This window comes from Setaria italica, chromosome III (assembly GCF_000263155.2).
Source record: "Setaria italica strain Yugu1 chromosome III, Setaria_italica_v2.0, whole genome shotgun sequence".
Lineage (NCBI taxonomy): Eukaryota > Viridiplantae > Streptophyta > Magnoliopsida > Poales > Poaceae > Setaria > Setaria italica.
In genome coordinates, this window is record NC_028452.1 from 50,431,861 (window position 1) to 50,451,806 (window position 19,946).

Sequence of the window (19,946 nt, forward strand, 5' to 3'; positions counted from 1 at the left end):
CGTCAACACGTCCTCATCCATATTTATGTCATCTACTATCAAGTCATGTCAGCAATTAGTTCGGTCCAATTCTGGATTTTATCATGTTTTCTAAGTGGTTTGGTTTGTTCGACTTTACCTTTGTATGAATGTGTTCAAAGCTTTGTTTTTTGTTGAACAGCATCATGAGCGAATGACTTTATGTGTTTATCGAGTATTGTTTGTTTGTGAGAAGAAGGCAGTGACTGCACTTTGGTACATTTTACAATGCAATGCTCATACAAGTATGTATTCATTTTTTTCGTGAACACGCAGGAGAGCTGCGCATCTTTATACTAAGCAGAAAAAAGACATACAACATGGGCCTGCCGGGTGCACGCATTTGGTTTAAGCTTACATTAACAGCTATTACATGAAACTCTTACAACGAATGGATAGAGAAGAGTAGATCCTCTATGAGATAGGCAACCCTGCTGTCCCTGGCCAGCCAAGTGCTGCCAGGTGTTTGGCGCCTGCCGCGCACTAGAGCTCCCCTTCAGTTGTGATCTCCTAGACTAGGCGCTCCACACTCTTTGCCTGCGAGCGGCCGAACGCTCGGTTGCAGGCATTGAATCCTTCCCTTTTTTGCAGCCACCAGTCAAGGAGGGACTGATTCTGTGTTGGAGCAATATTCAGCAAGTTCATTGAAGCGCTGATATGTTGCCACACCTGGAGAGTGTAGGAGCATCTGGATAGCAGGTGATTTGCCGTCTCTAACTCTTGATCACAAAGCACACAATCAGCCTGGTCTTGCAGTCCACGTTTTTGCCTCCTCGCTGCCGTTCACAACCTGTTCTTGATAGCCAACCACATGAAGAACTTAATTTTGAGAGGAGCCCATGCTTTCCAAATCAGCTTAGCTGCAACGAATCTGACGGCAGTTCCGAAGAAGAAACGATATGCCGATTTCACTGAATACTCTCCTTTGATGTTCCTGTTGGATTTTGGCCCATACATGGCTCAATCTCAAAATTCCAAAGCATGCACAACCTTTAGTCCCATATTGGTAATTCAAGGAGAGGTTACTTTGCTTAAATATGGGAGTCTTCTCTTTATGCAAAAAAAGGTGCAAGTGAGAGAGAGAGGAGCCTGTTGCTACACGCACGCACATTTTCGCGTAAAAAATCGCGTGACTTGTGACTTGTGACTTGTGACTACTAATTTATGAGGCTGTTTGATGGGGGAAACTTATGCTGTATTGAGTCTATAACACCAGGAGACGTCCTGATGGAATGGAGGCTGTCACACGCTTGCATTCCCACTCGCTGCGCCTCGTTGACCTTCGAACTCGGCGTGCACCGGACTTGAAGGGAAGCGGGATCTCCAAAACCACTGCCGCGAGACTCCTGCACGGGGCAGCAATCAGGTTTTTGGGCAGCGTCTACACGCGACCGCTTGGTGACTCTGCAACACCTACAACACGTTCGACTACGTTCTATGCGGAATTATTGAGTAATGTCCCTGCAACACCTTATTCTAGTCAATATGCTGACTGTTTACATGTGTTGTATGCTTGCGTCAATTTTTATCTATGTGTTTTTCCTCCAAATAAAATCTGGAATGTTTTTTAGGCACAACTGCTTTTACAGTGGTGAGCCTGCCTGCTTTGTTCATCAACGGAGCCTTCCATGTCGGAATACTTGCTGCAACTTTGTCAATTAAGGACTGAAAGTGCGACTTCTTGAGCCTGGTAACTGATAGGGGCAATCCTAAGTATTGGATGGGGAACACAGCGATCTGAGCTGGCAAGATGCCCTGGATGTTCTGAACTTGCTCAGCATTGCAAGCTATGGGAGCTATTAAGCTCTTCTGCAGATTGGTGTGTAAACCTGATGTGCTGCCGAAGAAGTTAAGAATTTCTCTTATGGTTGTGATGTCCTGAACCTCAGGGGCAGCAAACAACACTACATCATCCGCATAAATGGAGCACTGATGATGTATTGCAGAATCAGTCGGAGGTTTGAGGACACCATTCTGCACTGCTTTCCTCAGGAGCCTGTGGAGCACCTCCATTGTGAGAATGAAGAGCATTGGGGACAAGGGATCCCCTTGTCTTAAGCCTCCATATTGCATTATGAATCACCGGCCCTGGAGAACCATTGAGCAATATTCTTGTTGTACCTGGGGAAACCAGGGTTGCTATCCAATTTCTCCACTTTAAACCAAACCCCATGGCTTGCAACAGCTGCAACAGGAAAGGCCAGCAGACACTGTCAAAGGCTTTGGAGATATCAAGTTTGATCAATAGTGTAGGCTTCTTTTTCCTATGTAAGGTTCTAGCGGCCTATTCAACGAATTTAAAATTGTCATGGATAGATCTCTGCTTAATGAAAGCACTCTGGTTGACATCTATCAAAGCGCTGAGTTCAGGTGCTAATCTGTTTGATAACAGCTTTGCCAGGAGCTTCCCGAAACTGTGGATGAGACTGATTGGTCTATAATCTCCTCGTATTTTGGCATCCTGCCTCTTGGGCAATAAGGTGATCAAGGCTCCATTGAGTTTATGCAGTTGTGCCACTATGTTCCTATAGAATGCATCAAAGGCCGCCAGCACATCAGTTTTGATGATTGACCAGGCTGTCTTATAGAACTCAGCGATGAAGCCATCTGGGCCGGGCACTTTTTCATTTGGAAGATTCCAGATTGCATTCCAAATTTCCTCTTCGATGAAAGGAACCTCCAGGTGGCTTTAGTTTCTCGCCGTGAAACCCAACACAGATAAATTCACTATCTCAACTCTTTGCATAGCAGTGCCCAAAATAGCAGACAAGTGGCTGAACAAAACCTGCTCTTTTTCCTCATGTGAGATTGCCACACCTCCCTCATGCTCAAGCCTTGCAATAAATTACTTTCTGGCCCTGTGGCCACATTGCAAATGGAAAAGTCTTGTGTTTGCATCCCCCTCCAGCTCTGAAGCTTTCTAGCAGTGTTTTTAAGCTTCATGTCAAGTTTTGTGAAAGGATCAGAGATGTGCGATGGGCACACCCAACCCTGTGCGACAGTTTCCAAGTAGCCAGGCAACTTGAGCCACCAAATCTAAAAATGGAAGCGTCTTTTGACCGAAAAGTTTGAGTTGGTGGTTAGCAGTAGGGGGCAATGGTCTGAAATATCAGAGGAGAGCGTCTGAAGGAAGGCCAAAGGGAACTTCATTTCCCAATCGACAGAAACCAGCACTCTGTCCAGCTTAGCCAAGGTGGGGTTTGATCTCTCATTGCTCCAAGTATAGCGACGGCCGTGAAGATGCACGTCAATGAGCTGCATGTCGTCCACGAACCTCCTGAAGCGGCCGAGATTTACACTGTTAATGGTGCTCGAATTCTTGTCTGAAGCGGCCAGGAGAAGATTAAAATCGCCTGCAATCATCCAGTGAGGACTGACGATGTTCTGTATGGTGCGAAGCTCGTTGAGGAATTCTAGTTTATCGGCCTCCGGCTGTGGGCCGTAAACTGCAGTAAAACACCACAAGTCGTGCTCTCCCGAGGAAATGGTCGCTGAGACAGAGTAGCAGCCGGTGTGCAACAATGAGCAGGTTAGCTCCGGCCCTCTGCAAGCGAGGAGGATGCCCCCACTTGCGCCATTAGATGGCAGATAAGCGAAGCTTGTAAACCTCTGACCCAACAACTCACACACGAGGTACTCGGAAATCTCAGGCGAACGTGCTGCTGCCGCTCCATGTCGAGAGGTTATTGGCCGCCGGGAAGATGTCCCTGAATGCCGCAAAATGGCACGGCTTCATTGTCGTGGTCAAGAATTTGTTGAAATCTTTGTCAGCTGCTGAGGTAGTTTGGTGCTCTTGGGTTAAGATGCCGAGTTTTTTCATGGTCAGAAGTTCCCCCTTCTTGGATGGACGGATCGCAGAGTTTAGCGCGTTAGTTGCCAGCCTTGTACTCCGTCTTGGCGTCTGTGCCGGAGGAGGAGCGGTGGGCTTAGGGGGCGCCGCAGCAAGGGGAGCTTGTAGTGCCAGTCGGACCGACGCAATGAACGCCTCAGTTCTGGCTTTTGCTTGTGCAGGTTCATCAGCTTGTGGCGCCCGCTGCCCTTGCCGTGTCGGAGGCGGTGGTGCCGAGGCATTTCGGCGGCGCGCCTGGGGGCGGGGAGCAGAGTTGTCCTCTGTTGCTGCATCCGCCGTGTGCACTCTTATGCCACCAGCTTGAAATAATTCATTCCTGAAGCTTGCTGGGTATTTGTAGAATCTTCTTTAACCTCAAAGAGTCATCTTCTCTGCACAAAGCATCGCAATTGCGATAACCATTTCAAACTACTAAGTTATTGTTTGATTGTGGCTGGGTGTCAAACTGACTATCTTTTTCCATGTTGATAGCATGAAATCAGTAACAATTTAATTGGCTGCACCACGAAGTTATTGGTCCTTTGGCAGGTATGAATAATTGATCAGTAGCAACTAGTCAAAACATTAATTGGTCACCAAAGAAGTAATGCACTAAAAGGAAGGCACATTTGAAATTTAGGCATGGTCTTCAACTTCCAATCATGGTAAGGGAAAGTAAAGCAAGTTAAAAATATCAGTATTATCTGAAAAAGTAAAATATCAATTCAATAGAATAGTCACTTAAGGGAAAATTTTGTTTTGAACATGTGAAATGGACATAACAGAACAGAATGGTCACAGAAATGGCATAATATCTCTCCAGGCTCAGTTATAAACATCATAGTTGCAGTTGGTATGCAAAATGCAGAACTCTCTTCCAATCACATGGAGATAACTGCCATGATGTAGCTGTATTAATGGGAGAAAGTATTAATATCCCAGCCTCCACATCCATTTGATGCAAAAAATAAAATAGTAATACATCTCTCATGATAATCAAATATAAATAAATGTCTGGTACAGAATTTATACTGCCTTTAACAACTTGCATCAGAGCCTGTATGGCAACTCAGACCTTGATCAACGATCAACATAGAAGGAAAATAGCATTTCCATATTATAGTAAATGAGGCAAACATGTCCCTACAATAGACAGGATATGGAATCAACACTAGATTAATTGAAATGATTCTAATAAAAACCCAAACTTTTTATGCTACTAACCTGGTACTTCATGTTTTGACAGCTCACTGATTTCTACAAATGAATGGCATATTTCCATGTCTTTGGTTTCAATAACTTGGCACCTGGTAATCGCTGATGTTAGGATTTATCATAGAAATCTAAAGTATAACATGAAAAACGTGTACGTCAAGCAGATTCGAGTATGCATATTAAAATATACAACTACCGAATTGCAAAGAGAAAAACTCCAGTTCTTTCTGAAATAAAAAACAGAAATAGTACATTTTGTTCATCCAAAGGCGTGAAGTTAGCAAAAAACATTAAAAGAAAGGTACCACACAGTAGGCTCCTGGGACCTTTTATTTAGTCCACATTCTGTCCTTTAGACAGCAAAATTCAATTAAATTGACAAGTAAAAACCTTCGTTGCATTGGCAACTTGGCATCTATATTCGAGGTGTAATATTAGGGAAATAGAAAAATATCAGTTCAATGCAAATTGAAAACAATCTATAGTCGTGTTCTTAATTGTCCAAGTGTGGAGGGATCACTTGGATTTTTTAAATTTCGTATTGTGCAAGTGCTGAAACCAGCAAACCACCATGACAACTGCATGAAAAAGTAACTTTGTGGGACACTCTTCATGCTTTTTTAGTGATTGCTGAGTTCTTTCCACTATTCCTTGTCAATAATTTCTGGGCACAGTTCACACCTAGCTATAGTCTATAGACGCAAATACTAGTAGCAGTTCACAGAATAAAGATGAACTGAAGACAGAAGTGGAGGACCAAAGATAATCTATTTTGCCTTACATATCAGTCTCGTTAAGCAGCTTCTTTAGTAGTCATATCTATTTAGAAATTCGAAATGGATAATTAAGTAATACAACTTGACATGATTATACCAAGGCACCAAAATTCTGTGGTCGTGTGCTGCACCTTTCTCTAATGTAAAAATAATCACACCACGTCATTCAAACTACTGCAGGGATGCTTTAAGGCGACTGGTATATATATTTCTAGAAAGCATGAGCAGATTTATGCATTTGATGGTGAAACGACAAATGAGTTTGGTGGGTACCTTCGTGACGAGCATCCAAATATTTATAAATGAGGTCGTCCAGTCTCTTCTTCAGGGATGAAGGAAGCGACTGTATACCTGGACATGATTTAATGAAAAGATCACGGAGAGATGAGTATGCTTGTGGCCCATCGGGCAAGGATGCCAGGCTTTTGCATTCACGAAGTCTGAGGCGTTCCAGGGTTGAAAACTCTCCCAAGCAAGATTCCAGTGATCTCAACTCTGGGCATACCCAAATATCTAGTTTTCGGAGTCCATCCAGCTGGCCTGATAGGAGTTGGAGTTTGCCACACTCACAAATATCTATATTCCTGAGGGATGGGGGAAGGTTGAGAACCTCTGACAAGCTTTCGCACCTGTATATTCTTAGATATTCAAGACATGGAAGTAGTAAGTGATCGTGGGCCGATGATGACAGCTTCGGTACAGCGCTGGGCCCTTGATTGAATGTTGGCTCGTCCTGTTGCTCTCCGAATATGGACTTAAGCTTAGGGCAGCCGCGCAAATCCATCGTCTTGAGAGATGCGGGGACGTTGAAGACCTCTACCAGACTTTCACAATCCTGTATGTATAGAGAATCGAGACGGGGCAGAACTTGGCTCCTTTCTGATATTGGTTGGCCAGGAGCAGCTTTCGCGTACCCAATCAGACCACTGCAGTTCCAAATGGAAAGGTGCCTCAAGGATACCAAGCTCTGGAACTCTTTTTCCGGCCAGTAGACAAGCGCATGGATGATCTTGATTGTCAAACGTTGGAGCTGGACAAAACATGTCCATAGTGCCAGTGGACTTGAGGGGAACAGAAAGTTGCAGCCTCTTAGCTCCAGACGTGTCAGAGGGGATTTATTGGCGTCCACCAGCTCGAAGGCCCTATGCACAGTTGGTAAAGTAGTTTCTGTGTCTTCGACTGATAACGCCAGTTTGGACAATGAGTTAATAATTGTAGGCACTATTATTGCTGTCAGTTGGCTGCCATTTATTTGTAATGCACCAAGCTTTGGTGCTTCTATCACCCCCAGTAGAGTTGTCAACTTCGGACATTTGTAAACACACACAGTCTCAAGGTCAGGGAATCTCTGCTGTTCACCATGAGTCGCTTCCGTCATCCCCAAGCTCTTAAAACTATCTAAGTAAAATAACCGGAGCCTCTTTAAGTTTGGAAATGCTAACCATGCTGTAACATCACTATGGTCAAATGATACTCCCTGAGATGTAGCTGATGGTAATGCTGCCAGTTCGGGGCACTTTTCGATTGATAACTCTTCAAGATTTGGAAATATTGTATTTCCTTGATCTGCTTCCGTTGCCTCCCAGCTCTGAAAGTTGTCCAACCGACACAATTTAAGTACCTTCAGTGCTGGAAAGGATGATCGTGCCTTTCCATAATCTCCACCACACAATGTTGTCCCAAGCTCCAAGTCTTCTGATTTTAGCACCTTCGGTGCTGCTCCGAGCTCAGGCCCTCCGAGAAGTGCTGGCCCTGGTAATGCTGTAATCTTTCCACAATTTGTAATAAACAACTTCTCAAGTTGAGGAAACATTATCTGTTCTCCTTGGACCCAGTTTACTTCACACCATCTATCAAATTCCGGCAGTTCGTCCAGCGTAAGCTCCTTCAGATTAGGAAAGTGAAAGAATGTACCACCACTGCACAAGCTTTCCAGATTTTTCAATCTTTCCAAGCGAAGAACTTGTAGAGCTGGTACACTCCCAAGTGGAGGAAGCTTATTGGACTTGTTACAGTCAAAAAGATGAAGCTCCACCATTTTTGTCAGCGTACCCATCCACGTTGGGAAACTGGTTCCTTGGTAATGCTCTATCCTCAGAGCCTCTAGTCCAGGAGGAGCTTCGAGACCCTCCAGCACCTTATGACAATGTTGTTTCTCCTCCTCACTACCTGTCCACGTTAATGACAATTCCCTGAGCTCCTTTTTATTTCCAAGATTGGCCTGTTTTGCATCTGCTGCTTTTGTCACATTTTCGAGTTGACTAAGCAGTAGTGGACCACCAAGGTTGTTTAAATGCTGCAGCTCTGCAATACTACTGCAATCAGGGCCTGTACCCACTACAAAATTTGTAAGTGTTTGCAGGGAAGTGAGATGTCCAACCTCTGGTGGCATGCGCTTCAACTCCTCACATCCGTGAGTGTAGAGGTGACGGAGGGCAGTCATGTACTTTATTCCCTTTGGAAGCCGGCCAAGTTCGTCACAGTGCGCAACATTCAGCGTTTGCAGATTGTACAAAATGCTGATATCTTCCGGAAGTGCCACTATATCACTAAACGAGATATCAAGATACCTCAAGAGATGTAGCTGCTTTGGTTTCAGTAGGATTGTGTTCTTATGCAGACAAAGTTCCAATGCACGCAGAGAGCTGTATTTTGCAAGATGCTGCAGGGAACTTTCTATGGGATGACCACATAGTAGTGTTTGCATAGCTGGAGACCTTATATTCAGAGAATCATTCAAAACGGCCTCTGGCTTCTCACATGATAACAATATATGACGACAAGTGTTCTGAAGAAACTCATCACTTTGCTTTGGCTTCTCAGTTGTGGTAGCAACTTCTTTGCCCATGACAGATAGTGCCACATCGTGCATAAGATCATGGATTTTACATGTACTTGTAGAGAAATACCAATACACGGAATCATATCTTTCCCCTATGACTTGCTGCACATCTTGAAAGAATGACCTTGAGACCAGCTCACTGAAAATCTGTTTACCAATTGTTTCATGACGAACATCTTTTTGTTCAAGAATAAAGTCATTTGCCATCCATAGTTGGATCAGCATTTCCACGTTAATCTCATGGTCCTTAGGAAACACAGCACAGAAAGCGAAGCACTGCTTCATGTGTGATGGCAGGTCATCGTAACTGAGCTTGAGAATAGGCAGGATTTTATCGTCCTTGTTATGGGCGATGCTTTTGCTAAGCACAGCCTTCCATTCTTCTGTGTTTGTCTTGCCATGTAGTACAGATCCTAGTGCCTTCGCTGCCAATGGAGACCCGGCACATCTCTCAACAACGTCATCAACCAAGCCAGCTAAATCAGCTGGTTTTCTCTCTTGCGAAATGAATGCTTTAGCCTCAATAATTTCCTTGATGAATTTATTGTCCAAACGTGCAATGCCATGTTCTTCAACTGTACCCATGAGTTGAGCTATTTCTTTATCACGGGTTGTCGTTAGTATGGCGCTACCAACATCACCATGTTTAAGACAGGCATTCAGCTTGTTCCACTTGTTATCATCCTTATTCCAGACGTCATCCAATACAAGAAGGTACCTATTACAAATAATCATGCCATTAGTGCGTTTCTATTTGAGTAAGTACGTCTTTTTCTTAAGTTACGTGAATGCCGCCAGAGGAAGCGTAAATGGTATGTGAGATGTGCAAGTTCCGTGCATATCCAGAGGGCAACTTGCCAGTAGTGAGGCGTTGTTGTCTTCTTGATTTCAATGCTGGAGCCTCAAAACAAGAGGCGTCGTTAGCTTTTGCAGCTCCTTAGTGTGAGTCGAGGGAGCAGAAAAAGATGAAATATTTTTTTCCTGCTGACCTTTTGAAGATCTATTCACCTTAAATTTTCGATCAAATGATCCTAAAATTTTCTATTCACACGTGAATGTTCAAGACCGGATGTTTTTCCTTAATTAAAAAAAATGTTGGATGTTGCCTTCTGTGTGTACGACTTGACATTATGTGTGTGTACATTTTTCATAGTTTCTTCAAGTGTACGAAGTTCACTAGCACTAGCAATTAAAAGTGTATGCGGATCTAAGTTTGAAGTTGAATTTTATGTATGTAGTTTGCATGTGCTTTACTTGTCCTTTTCAATTACGTGTTATTCTCAAGGGCAATGCACATATTTTGAGCGTGTGTAAGGAAAAAACCAGTGTGCGTGTTTGAGATGAGTGAATCAACATCAAATTAAATTCTAAAAGTATCTCTTTCCAGCGAGTTCTCTCTGAAGGTTCTGCAAGGCATTCTCCAGGTTGCTCTCAGTAGCCTTGCAAATCTTGTTGGCAAGGTTACAAACATCGAAATCATCTGACACGCAGACCCACTTCAGTAGTTGGTGGAAATGCTTCCTCACTTCAGGGTCATTATAGATGAGCTGAGCTAGGGTGGTCTTGCCCAATCCACCCATTCCAACAATGGGAACGACCATCGGATCCTTATTGTTAGCTTGTTCTTTGACCAACATTCTAACAATCTTTTGCTTCTCTTCATCTCTGGATCTGCCGACAATCTCTGGGTCAACCATGGTGGAGTCATTCTCACGCAGATAATTTATCTGAACCTGCGCTTGTGGCTGTTTGTCGAACCGAAAGTCGCGCATCTGCTTGACAAGGGCCTCAATATCGCGCACAATCTTGCGAAGCTTGTTGCCCATCCTATAACGGAACATGATGCGGTTGCTCATCCCGAGCTTGATGTAGCGCCCCTCTTTCTTGGCTTGACGACGGAGGGCCTCATAGTTGAATTCATCGAAGACTTGGATGGCCTCGTATGCCGCCACCTTAAGCTTCTGAAGCCAGGGTCTGATTGCTTCTCTGGAGGTTGCCTGCTTCTCTGCGTCAGTGATCCTTTCCAGGATGGCCGGCAGCATGACCTTGAGCTTCTTGTGCTGCTCCTCCATGCCCTCCATCACCTTGTACTGGTCCAGGAGGTAGCTGGACGCCTTCTCCTTCACCAGGGACAGCAGTGACCCGACCACCATGCTGCCCACAAGCTCGGCCATTGGAGCAGTCAGAGCTCACGAGAACACACGCTGAGAAATGACAGAACACTTTGGAGTGGAGAAGAGGATGGTCTGCCGAAGCGCTTTGGAGGTAAATGGAGACCAACGCCAAGCACTGACCTTCTTGGGGCGCTTCATTTATTGGTTGCATCGAAAGCCGTAATACAAAATGGCGCTCGCCTAAAATAATTGTTTTAGCTGCTAGATCTGAAGTTGACAAATCGACCTGCTTTCCGCTCATGGAGCAGCTCACCAATTGGCATTTTTTTTGGACGTTCAGAGCCAGCTGACGAGATAACCGATCGACGAGTCGACTATATATATTTTTATTGGTTGCATCGAAAGCCGTAATACAAAATAATATCATCACGGCTTTCCATGTGCATTCTACAATGACCACGAGGGTTCACGCCCGTGCCGCTAGGTCCCATGGCAGTACTAACAACGGTGTTGCGTTGTCAGACTTCTGGCGCCACTTCTGTGGACGGTAGTGCCTGATTAGGGCGAGCCAATGAGCTGGCACATGCATGTGTCGCCTTGTCACGTACCTCAACATCGAAGGTGTTGCACGGTTATTGTCACGTACTATCAGTCATGATAACAAATAAAACAGAAAACTAAAGACCTCTTTGGAAAGAAATCTCAAAATATAGGAATGAAAAACCTATGAATGAAGTTACATGACATTTGCAATCCCGTAGGTATTGAGAATGTAGGAAAGTTTGCAATCGTGTATTTAGATGCAACGTAGGAAAAACAAACAAATGAGAAGAGAGAGATAGACACAAAGAAAAGTTTCCAAGAGGTTAGACCTCATGTTAGATTTTCTCCAAAATTCTTATGGACTGAGCCATTTCATAGGAATTTTGAGGGATTAAAAGGTTGGCCAATCCTTTGTTCCAAAGGGACACATAGGAAAAATTCCTATAGGATTCAAATCCTACAAAATTTCTACATGAATCCTAAGTTCCAAAGGGGGCCTAAGAGGGTTCGGGCGCCATGTGAGAAAAACCTTGAGGAGGAAGGAAGGGATGAGTAAGGTCCCGTTTGGATACACAATGCTAAACTTTAGCACAGTGCTAAACTTTAGCACCTTCAAATGAAGGTGCTAAAGTTTAGCACTTGGGGTTGTTTGGATACAGTGTTAAAGTTTAGCATATTGGGTGAGAAATGACTACATTGCCCTCATTTATGACTGGCTTGGGGAAAAGTGGAGAGGAGAGAGAGGGGGGCAGCAGGGGAAAAAATAAGCTTGGGACCACTTTTAGCACCCATTAGCACCTTTTAGCACCCCTTGGGTGTGCTAAAGAAAATGGGGGTGCTAAACTTTAGCACACCCCTTTTAGCACCCCTGTTTGGGAGTCCAAGTGCTAAAAGGTGCTAAAAAGTGGGGTGCTAAAGTTTAGCGCACCCTCTCCAAACAGGATCTAAGAAAAACCTTGAGCTCGAATACTAGACAACACGCATCTGACATCTCTTAAAACCAGATAAATTAAACCCTTTTACCTAGTCAAAACAGTTTAGTGATTGCGCTAACGTATCAATGGATCTTGCAGGTTATAATTGACCTCAGCAGCTCACCAATTAGCATTCTTTTTGGACGTTCAGAGCCAACTGACAAGATAACATGGAGACACTGATCGACAAGTCGACTATATATATTTTTTGAGCACAAACTTGATTTTATTAGATTACCCATATTACAAAACACTTATAATTATATTTTGTGTCACATTAAAATCGTTTTGATAGAGTATTCATTGGTCAAATGCTTGTCCTAATAAAATAAAATACACCTTGTTATTCCAAACGAGGGGAGAATCACGTTAAAAGCATGCCAGCGAGGCATCTTGTCTTGAAGTTCTAAATCCCAGTATACGATATCATCACAATAACAAATCAAGCCACTTGAGCCGACCTCGAGGCTCGACCACCCAAAAACTGAACACTTGCACTATCCGAGTTATACAACCGGTACTAATAATTCGGTACTAGAGAGGGTCCTTTAAATACCGATTGAAATAATCGGTACTAAAGAGCCTGCCACACCACACATGGGGCGGCTTCATTAGTACCGGTTGGTTACAACTGTTACTAATTATTTTTTTCCTCCTTTCCTTATTTTCTTTTATGTTTCTTTATTCTATATTCGTATTTCGTATTTGTTTTCTTTACGTATACTAGTTACAATAAAAGTTCTATTTATCTTTAATATAACATTTGAGATACTAATATATATATATATATATATATATATATATATATTGCTTGTACTTCATACATACATACATATTGTGCATACACATATCGTATTTATTATTCCAAACCCGACTCCTCATGGTGCATCAGATTTGATCCGTCATTATGAAACTCCCCCGCAAGATTTGTGATCTCATCCAGAAGAAATCCACATAGTTGTTCTTGTATTCCCCTGAAAACTTCGGTCTCGAGGAGTTTATCCTTCCTAGTCATTATCTGTATCATTGGCAAATGAATTATAAATATTTAATCTAAATTTTTTGAACAATTGAAACTTTTTTGAAGGATAAGCAAATGAATTAAAATACTTAATTTAATTTTTTTTAAGTATATACACATGGATTGGTTTTTGAAGTATAAGCAAATGAATTGAAATACTTAATTTTTCTATAAAGTATATACACATGGATTGGTTTTTAAAGTACAAGCAAATGAATTGAAATACTTAATATAATTTTTCTAAGTATATACACATGGATTGGTTTTTGAAGTATAAGCAAACGAATTGAAATACTTAATCTAATGTTTCTAAGTATATACACATGGATTGGTTTTTGAAGTACAAGCAAACGAATTGAAATACTTAATCTAAATTTTCTAAGTATATACACATGGATTGGTTTTTGAAGTATAAGACTTAATCTATTTTTTCTAAATATATATAAATATATATACATAGATTGGTTTTTGAAGTATAAGCAAATGAATTGAAATATTTAATCTATTTTTCTAAGTATATACATATGGATTGGTTTTTAAAATATAAGCAAATGGATTGAGTTTTGAACAATATACATATGAACTAATTTATTATTCAGAATTTTGTATACGTACGGTTAATTGTTGGCTGGTGATACAGTTCGGACCCATAAAAGCATGGATGGTATCACAAACTAGTTCTAATACATTGTCATCCTGTGCCAAGATCGCCAACACAATGTCAGCACCTTTCTCTTCTACGTACAACATAAGTACCGACGTATAGGAGTATACAATTTTTATTAGTGGAGACAATCCGGTAAATTATTGTATATTCCCCTAAGCATTTCGAGCACGGCCCGAGCCCAGTAGGTTTTGGCCCGCCCAGCTAGCTGTCGGGCCAAGCGTGGTAAAAAAACTAAGTTCGAAAAAAATCAGGTCAGCTCCAGCCCAACCTAAAAACTCAGTCCGATAAAGTCCATGAGACTTTCGTGGGCACAATTTTTTGGTTCGGACGGAGCTTTTTTAGCTCAATTTGAGCCTGACCCGACCCAACCCGCAAAATGTTCAGGTCGAATCTTCCCAACTAAATATGGGTACCAGGATTTAAAGTTAAACGGAACCATGGGGTGCCGTGCACCGTACCAACAACTCTATCGCCCCTAAAATGGTGTCGGAAAGTCTAAAAAATCGTTGGAAAAGAATATTTTAAGTGGAAAGCAAGGTAAAAACAATTGAACTGGGCCTCCACACCTCCGTGGTGTGGGGCGGCGGTTGGCCCATCAAAACCTGGTCAGCCCAATGCCCCCATCAAAACTGAAACTTAGCACTCAGCGATTCCCTAGCATAATCTTACACCAGTTTTCCAAGAGGGTAGCAAAATTCCCTTCAAATTCGATATTTTTAAAACCGAAACTAATACCGTTGTTATGTTGTTTCTATTTGGTTGGCCGAATAAAAGATTATACAACTCACAAAATTCATGTTGACTTCCATGAAGTACCACCCCACTTTGCCAGCCTGAAATTGTGAACACAAGTCAGATTTTTGTACGGCCACATTTGACTTAAGCCAGGTAACTCAATTTTTGGGATTTAAGTCAGATTTTTGTACGGCCCTAATTTCTAACCCTAATTGCTTGGATATCTGCTAACTGCTAAACAAACAATCCTGCACATGCAGACGAGACGACGACGACCGAGGCTGCGCTGCGATGGAAGACGTAAAAAACAGTGTGAACCTGCTGCAAGGCTGGCTGTGCTGTGCGTTCCCATCCAAAGTGAATCCAATCCAATTAAAAAACTTGAACAAATGGAAAAAAATAGTTTGATATTTGGATGGGGGAATCGGCATCGAAATTGATGGTGTCTGTTTTGGGTTGGGAAACTGTTGGTTCCATCGGGCCTTCACCTGTTGGTTGCACCCCTGCTACAAAAGTCCACCGCCAGATGACGAGCACCAAGAAATCGGGCCTTCATCGAAATTGGACTCCGGATCCACCAGGTCGGCTATGCTGTATTGCTGTCCAAGATGACGGGCACGCCGGGGGCGTGGGCGGGTCGCTGCCGTTGGTGTTGCTTGGGGAGGGTGATGAGGGCCGCCGCAGGCACCTGCGCCTGGGCTGCTGCCGTTGTTTGTGGTGATTAGAATTCCAGACAATGCCAATACTGTTCAGACATGCATACTGATCGACATACTTTAGTGTTCATCTGATGATCGATTATATTCACTGAAGCAGCAGGATCGGAGTCGGAGATATAGCAGGGCCGTCGATCAGTTGTCGCGCATCTGTGGACCAGGCGCGGGCTGAGCTGGGCAACGTCGTCTCCATGCTCAGCTCCTTCACAGGCGACGAGGTCGAGAGCACCGGTACTGCTCCGTTCGTGGACACGGTCGAGAGCACCAGGCGCGAGGTCCTGCAAGGTGTGGAGTACACCATTGCCCAGATCAAGGCCCTCAGCGAACGTCTTGATTCTGTATGATGCCCATTAAATCCAACATTCAATTTTCAATGTGCAAAATATATGCGAATTCGATCATAGATAAATCTGCAACATCGGTGTTGCTCTGCAATCTCTTGTTTTCGAGCTCGCATAAGAGATTTAGACATTGTACGACTCAAAACACTGAATATATCTAACTTTGCATTAGTTTATGAAGTTTTAAAACTGGAAGTATGCTATGCCAGGCGCTACTGTCCGCATAATTTAACTGAATGTGATTGAGTAATAATCATTCTTTTTCCTTTTACCTCTTCAAATAAATGTGCACAGCAAATCTATTGCGACTTGTTCAAGGGAAAAAAACTATTTTTGAAAGTGTTGCCCATTCCTAATTCTGCGGATGGTTGTAAGCTCGCCGGCTACCGGTCCATTTTATATCTCGACACGCTCATCCCTCATGTGCACGGCCCCACGACAACCTTATCATCTGCGACTTTGCCTCCTCCATTTTCTTCTCTTTCATTCTCTTTCCTCTCGTAGGCGAGGTGCGTGTCGCGGCTGCTTGGAGGCGGGTGGGGGTGCGCGGGGCAAGCAAGCTGCCCCGACTTCCGGCCCATGGCGAGCTTCAGCCCCCCACTGGCAGTGGCGGCGCTCGTTCCCTGGGGGCGAGCTCCCCACAGGCAGCAGCGGCGCTAGGATGGACCGAGCATTCCCGCCGGCGGCGTGCGAGCCTCCGCGGCGAGCTCCCCCGCGGGGAGCGGCGTCGCTAGGCCGGGTGTGCTCTCCTGCCAGGGGCGGTAGCGCGCGGACCGCCGTGGCAAGCTCCCCCGCTGGGAGCGCAGAGGCGAGCTTGCCTCCCACCGCCGTCAGGCCAATTTTCTTTTTCGTTTTTTCCAAAAGTTTTTGTCTAAAATTTTGCTTCTAGATTTTTCTTGAATCTTTTTCTCTAAACTTTGTTCACAATTTTTTGTTTTCAGAACATCTTTCCTAAAATTTTTCTATATCTTTTTCAAAACTCTTTCCCCAAATGTTTGTTTTCAAAAACCTTTTCTTCTAGTTTTGTTTCACGGAAATCTGTTCACAAACTTTTGCATGCAAATATTTTTCTACGATCTTTTTGTCGCATAAATTTTTATGTAAAAAATATTTTTTTATTAAGAGCGGAGAAGGAGGGGATGCCGGATGCACGTGGAGTGGGTCAACCGGATGGAAACTCGTAATTTAGACCTTCTTTCCTCCTAATATGAGGAGCTGGAGGAGCCATTTTTTTTCAACTTCTCCATATAAAATAGCTCCGACTACTCTAATGCTTTAAGGGTGGAACTATTTTTAACCAAACTATGAGCTCCAGCTAGAGCCACGGAAGAAGCTCTGAAACCCTGCGGGCCCTTGGACTGCCAGTCCTCCGACCATAGCAATTTGACATTTCAGGTGCAAGTAGCGATCCTAGGCTCTTCTGTTGATGTTTATTTTCCGTTGTAACTTTAAAAGATTTTAAACTTATTAATTTGGCAATAAAGTGTTTTGTGCTGCTATTAACTTCTTTTTGAGGGAGTGCTTTGAACATTTCTGTGAAACGCAGTGCGAATTGATGCACTCACATCACATGACAGCAGAAGCAGAGCAATCCGGGTCCCTGGAAACACCCTACTTTGACAGGACAGGAGCACGAGAACCTAAAGAATCACACATAGTGCATGCTGTTGACTTGCAGAATCTCTGATTTAATCACTGTGGCTCCGATCATCAGAAACTTTGGTATGGCGCGAACAATTGGCAGCACGAGTTGCAAAAGATGAAGCAGCGACCATAGCACTTGGCGATTCCCAGGACTGCTCTACCTGTCCATTGTACTACCATCCTCAAAGCTTGCTCTGTTCTTGCTTGTTTTCTTCTCCCAAATTCAGACGTTAAATCGATGGCAACTATTCCATATCTTTATTAAGGTGTGGAAGCCTTCATACGGGAGGAGCTGCAGCCTTAACCTTGAGGCCGTCATTGTTTCCCTGCAGCACGACGACGGCGATGCCGGCGTCCGACTTCTTGAACCTGTACCAGCGCGCGCACGCCACGAAGTACACGAGGTTCACCGCTGCCATGGCCGCGATAAGCAGGTAGTAGAGGTCCAATCGCCCCTGGTTGAGGTCCTGCGCCAGCCAGTCCGGCCGGCCGTCGCGCCCACCCGTCCTCTGATTCACCACCGTCACCATGAGCCCGCTGGCGTAGCTGGCGATGGCGAATCCCAGCGAGAGCACGGCGCCGGCGACGCTCCGCATGTTCTCCGGGAATTGCTTGTAGTAGAAATCCACCTGCCCGATCACCGCGAACGCCTCCGACACCCCCGCCAGCACCTGCTGCGGCACCAGCACGAAACACGACGTCGAGTCCCCGACCCTGCGCCGGTGCCATTCCGCCGCCGCCGCCACGAGCATTGTGGCGATGGACATGACGATGCCGGTGCCGATCCGCTGAAACTGAGTGATGCCGCCCTCGCGCTTGGTCACCCGCTGTAGTGCCGGCACGAGAAGCCGGTCATACACGGGGAGCCACACCGTGAGCGCCAGCATGTTGAACACGACGAAGGAGCCGGCGGGGATCTGGAAACCCGACCGGCCGAGGTGCCGGTCCGTCTGCATGGCCTGGAGCACGTTGTACTTGCTCAGGTTGGTGAGCACGATGTAGTAGACGATCCCCGACGACCACACCGGGATCAGCCTGGCCAGGCACTTGACCTCCTCCACCTGCTGCAGCGTGCACAGCCGCCACGGGTTCGCTGCCGTGGAACCGTCCGCCGCGAGCTCGTCCTCGGGGGTGAGTACGGCGGCCTTGTCGAGGCAGACGAACTGGTCCGTGTAGGCGATCTTGGTGATGAGGTTGCTCCGGTGCGGCGGGTCGAAGAGCTCGCCGAGGGACGCGGGCGCCGGGAGGCGGCGCTTGCGGGCGGCGGCGACGAGGACCTGCGCGAAGCTGGTGAAGGGGCTGCCCTCGGGGCGGACGCGGACGTAGAGGGGCGTGCCCATGAAGAAGAGCGCGCAGGAGAGGCCCATGAGCGTGGCCGGGACGGCGAGGCCGAGCGCCCAGCTGACGCTGCTCTGGAGGTAGATGATGAACGTGGCGGAGATCATCATGGCGATGGTGAAGGTGAAGTAGTACCAGTTGAAGAAGCTGGTGATTCCTCTTCGTCCGGCCGGCGTTCGCGGGTCGAACTGGTCGGCGCCGAAGGCGAGGTTGCAGGGCCTGATTCCGCCGGCTCCCACGGCAAGCAGCCCGAAGGAGACGAGGAGCACGGCCATCTGTGTCGCGGAGGGCCCCATGCCGTGCGGGTGGAGGGAGGGGACGGCGGCGGTGAGGGTGAGGAGGATCATGCCGACGAAGGAGGCGATGGAGGCGAGGCCGATGGTGGTGTAGCGGCCGAGGTAGGAGTCGCTGAGAAAGGCGCCGAGGATAGGGGCGAGGTTGACGGTGCCGTCCCAGAGGCTGAGCAGCGTGGCGGCGCTGGCGCTCTTCATGCCGTAGACGGTGGTGAGGTAGACGAGCAGGTTGGCCGTGGTGCCGATGGTGCCAAGCTTCTCGCATGTCTCGTTCCCTGTGCACACAACACATCGACATGTGATTAGCCATGCAATGCAATGCAATGCAAGCAACATGATCGAGCGATTAGCGAGCTCAAGGGGCAGAGGACGACGACGGACCTATGACGTAGGGCATGGACTTCCATCCCCGGTAGTCGCCGGCGGCACCGTCGTCGTCGTCGGAGAGGTGCCTCTTCTTCATGTTATCGCCATCCGCGACGACGGCAAAGGCGTACGCCTTGTGCTCGTCCTCCGGCTTATCGCCGGTGGCGGCTTTGTCCATCATAATATCTGCCCTGCCCTCAATTAATTCTTGCTTGGCTCAGGATTGAAGACGAGAGGAGAGGCTATCCGATCTGCTGCTGCTGGGATGATTGTGTGGTAGGAATTGAGGAGGCGGTCTTTATAGACGACGTACGAACCAAGACAAGCCGACGCGCGAAAGCAGGCAGAGCCTTGCCGGGATGCAGCTGGGGAAGAGAAGATACCACCAAGGCTTGCTTGGTGTGTAGCGAGCTAGCAACTCCGTGTCGGCTAACAATCGTGCCCACTCCGTCCCCATCCTAAAGATTTTAGAACATATTATGCACCACTGAGTTAACAGTAGTTGTTATAGTTG

At 45.7% G+C, this 19,946-nt stretch overlaps 2 protein-coding genes across 4 annotated transcripts; both read right to left on the reverse strand.

Moving 5' to 3' along the window:
• Positions 1-4,523: 4,523 nt before the first annotated feature.
• On the reverse strand, positions 4,524-10,911 carry LOC105913924 (disease resistance protein RGA2-like). 3 transcript variants are annotated; one of them, XR_002677031.1, is made up of 5 exons: positions 10,058-10,911; positions 6,112-9,398; positions 5,072-5,154; positions 4,923-4,990; positions 4,524-4,756 (listed from the first exon to the last, which is right to left on the reverse strand). XR_002677031.1 is itself a non-coding variant. In XM_022825354.1 (4 exons), exons 1-3 carry the CDS (start codon positions 10,852-10,854, stop codon positions 5,105-5,107), a joined length of 4,134 nt encoding a protein of 1,377 aa, XP_022681089.1. In that variant the 5' UTR covers positions 10,855-10,911; the 3' UTR covers positions 4,524-4,756; positions 5,072-5,104. The 3 variants fall into 3 exon arrangements, 2 of the variants coding, with proteins under 2 accessions (XP_022681089.1, XP_022681088.1); XM_022825354.1 differs by lacking the exon at positions 4,923-4,990; XM_022825353.1 differs by lacking the exon at positions 4,524-4,756 and having other exon boundaries at positions 4,778-4,990.
• A 6,351-nt stretch (positions 10,912-17,262) lies between these two features.
• Positions 17,263-19,714, reverse strand: LOC101754453 (protein NRT1/ PTR FAMILY 2.11). Its single transcript, XM_004963275.3, has 2 exons — positions 19,448-19,714; positions 17,263-19,341 (listed from the first exon to the last, which is right to left on the reverse strand). Exons 1-2 carry the CDS (start codon positions 19,611-19,613, stop codon positions 17,714-17,716), a joined length of 1,794 nt encoding a protein of 597 aa, XP_004963332.1. The 5' UTR covers positions 19,614-19,714; the 3' UTR covers positions 17,263-17,713.
• Between the last annotated feature and the right edge of the window lie 232 nt (positions 19,715-19,946).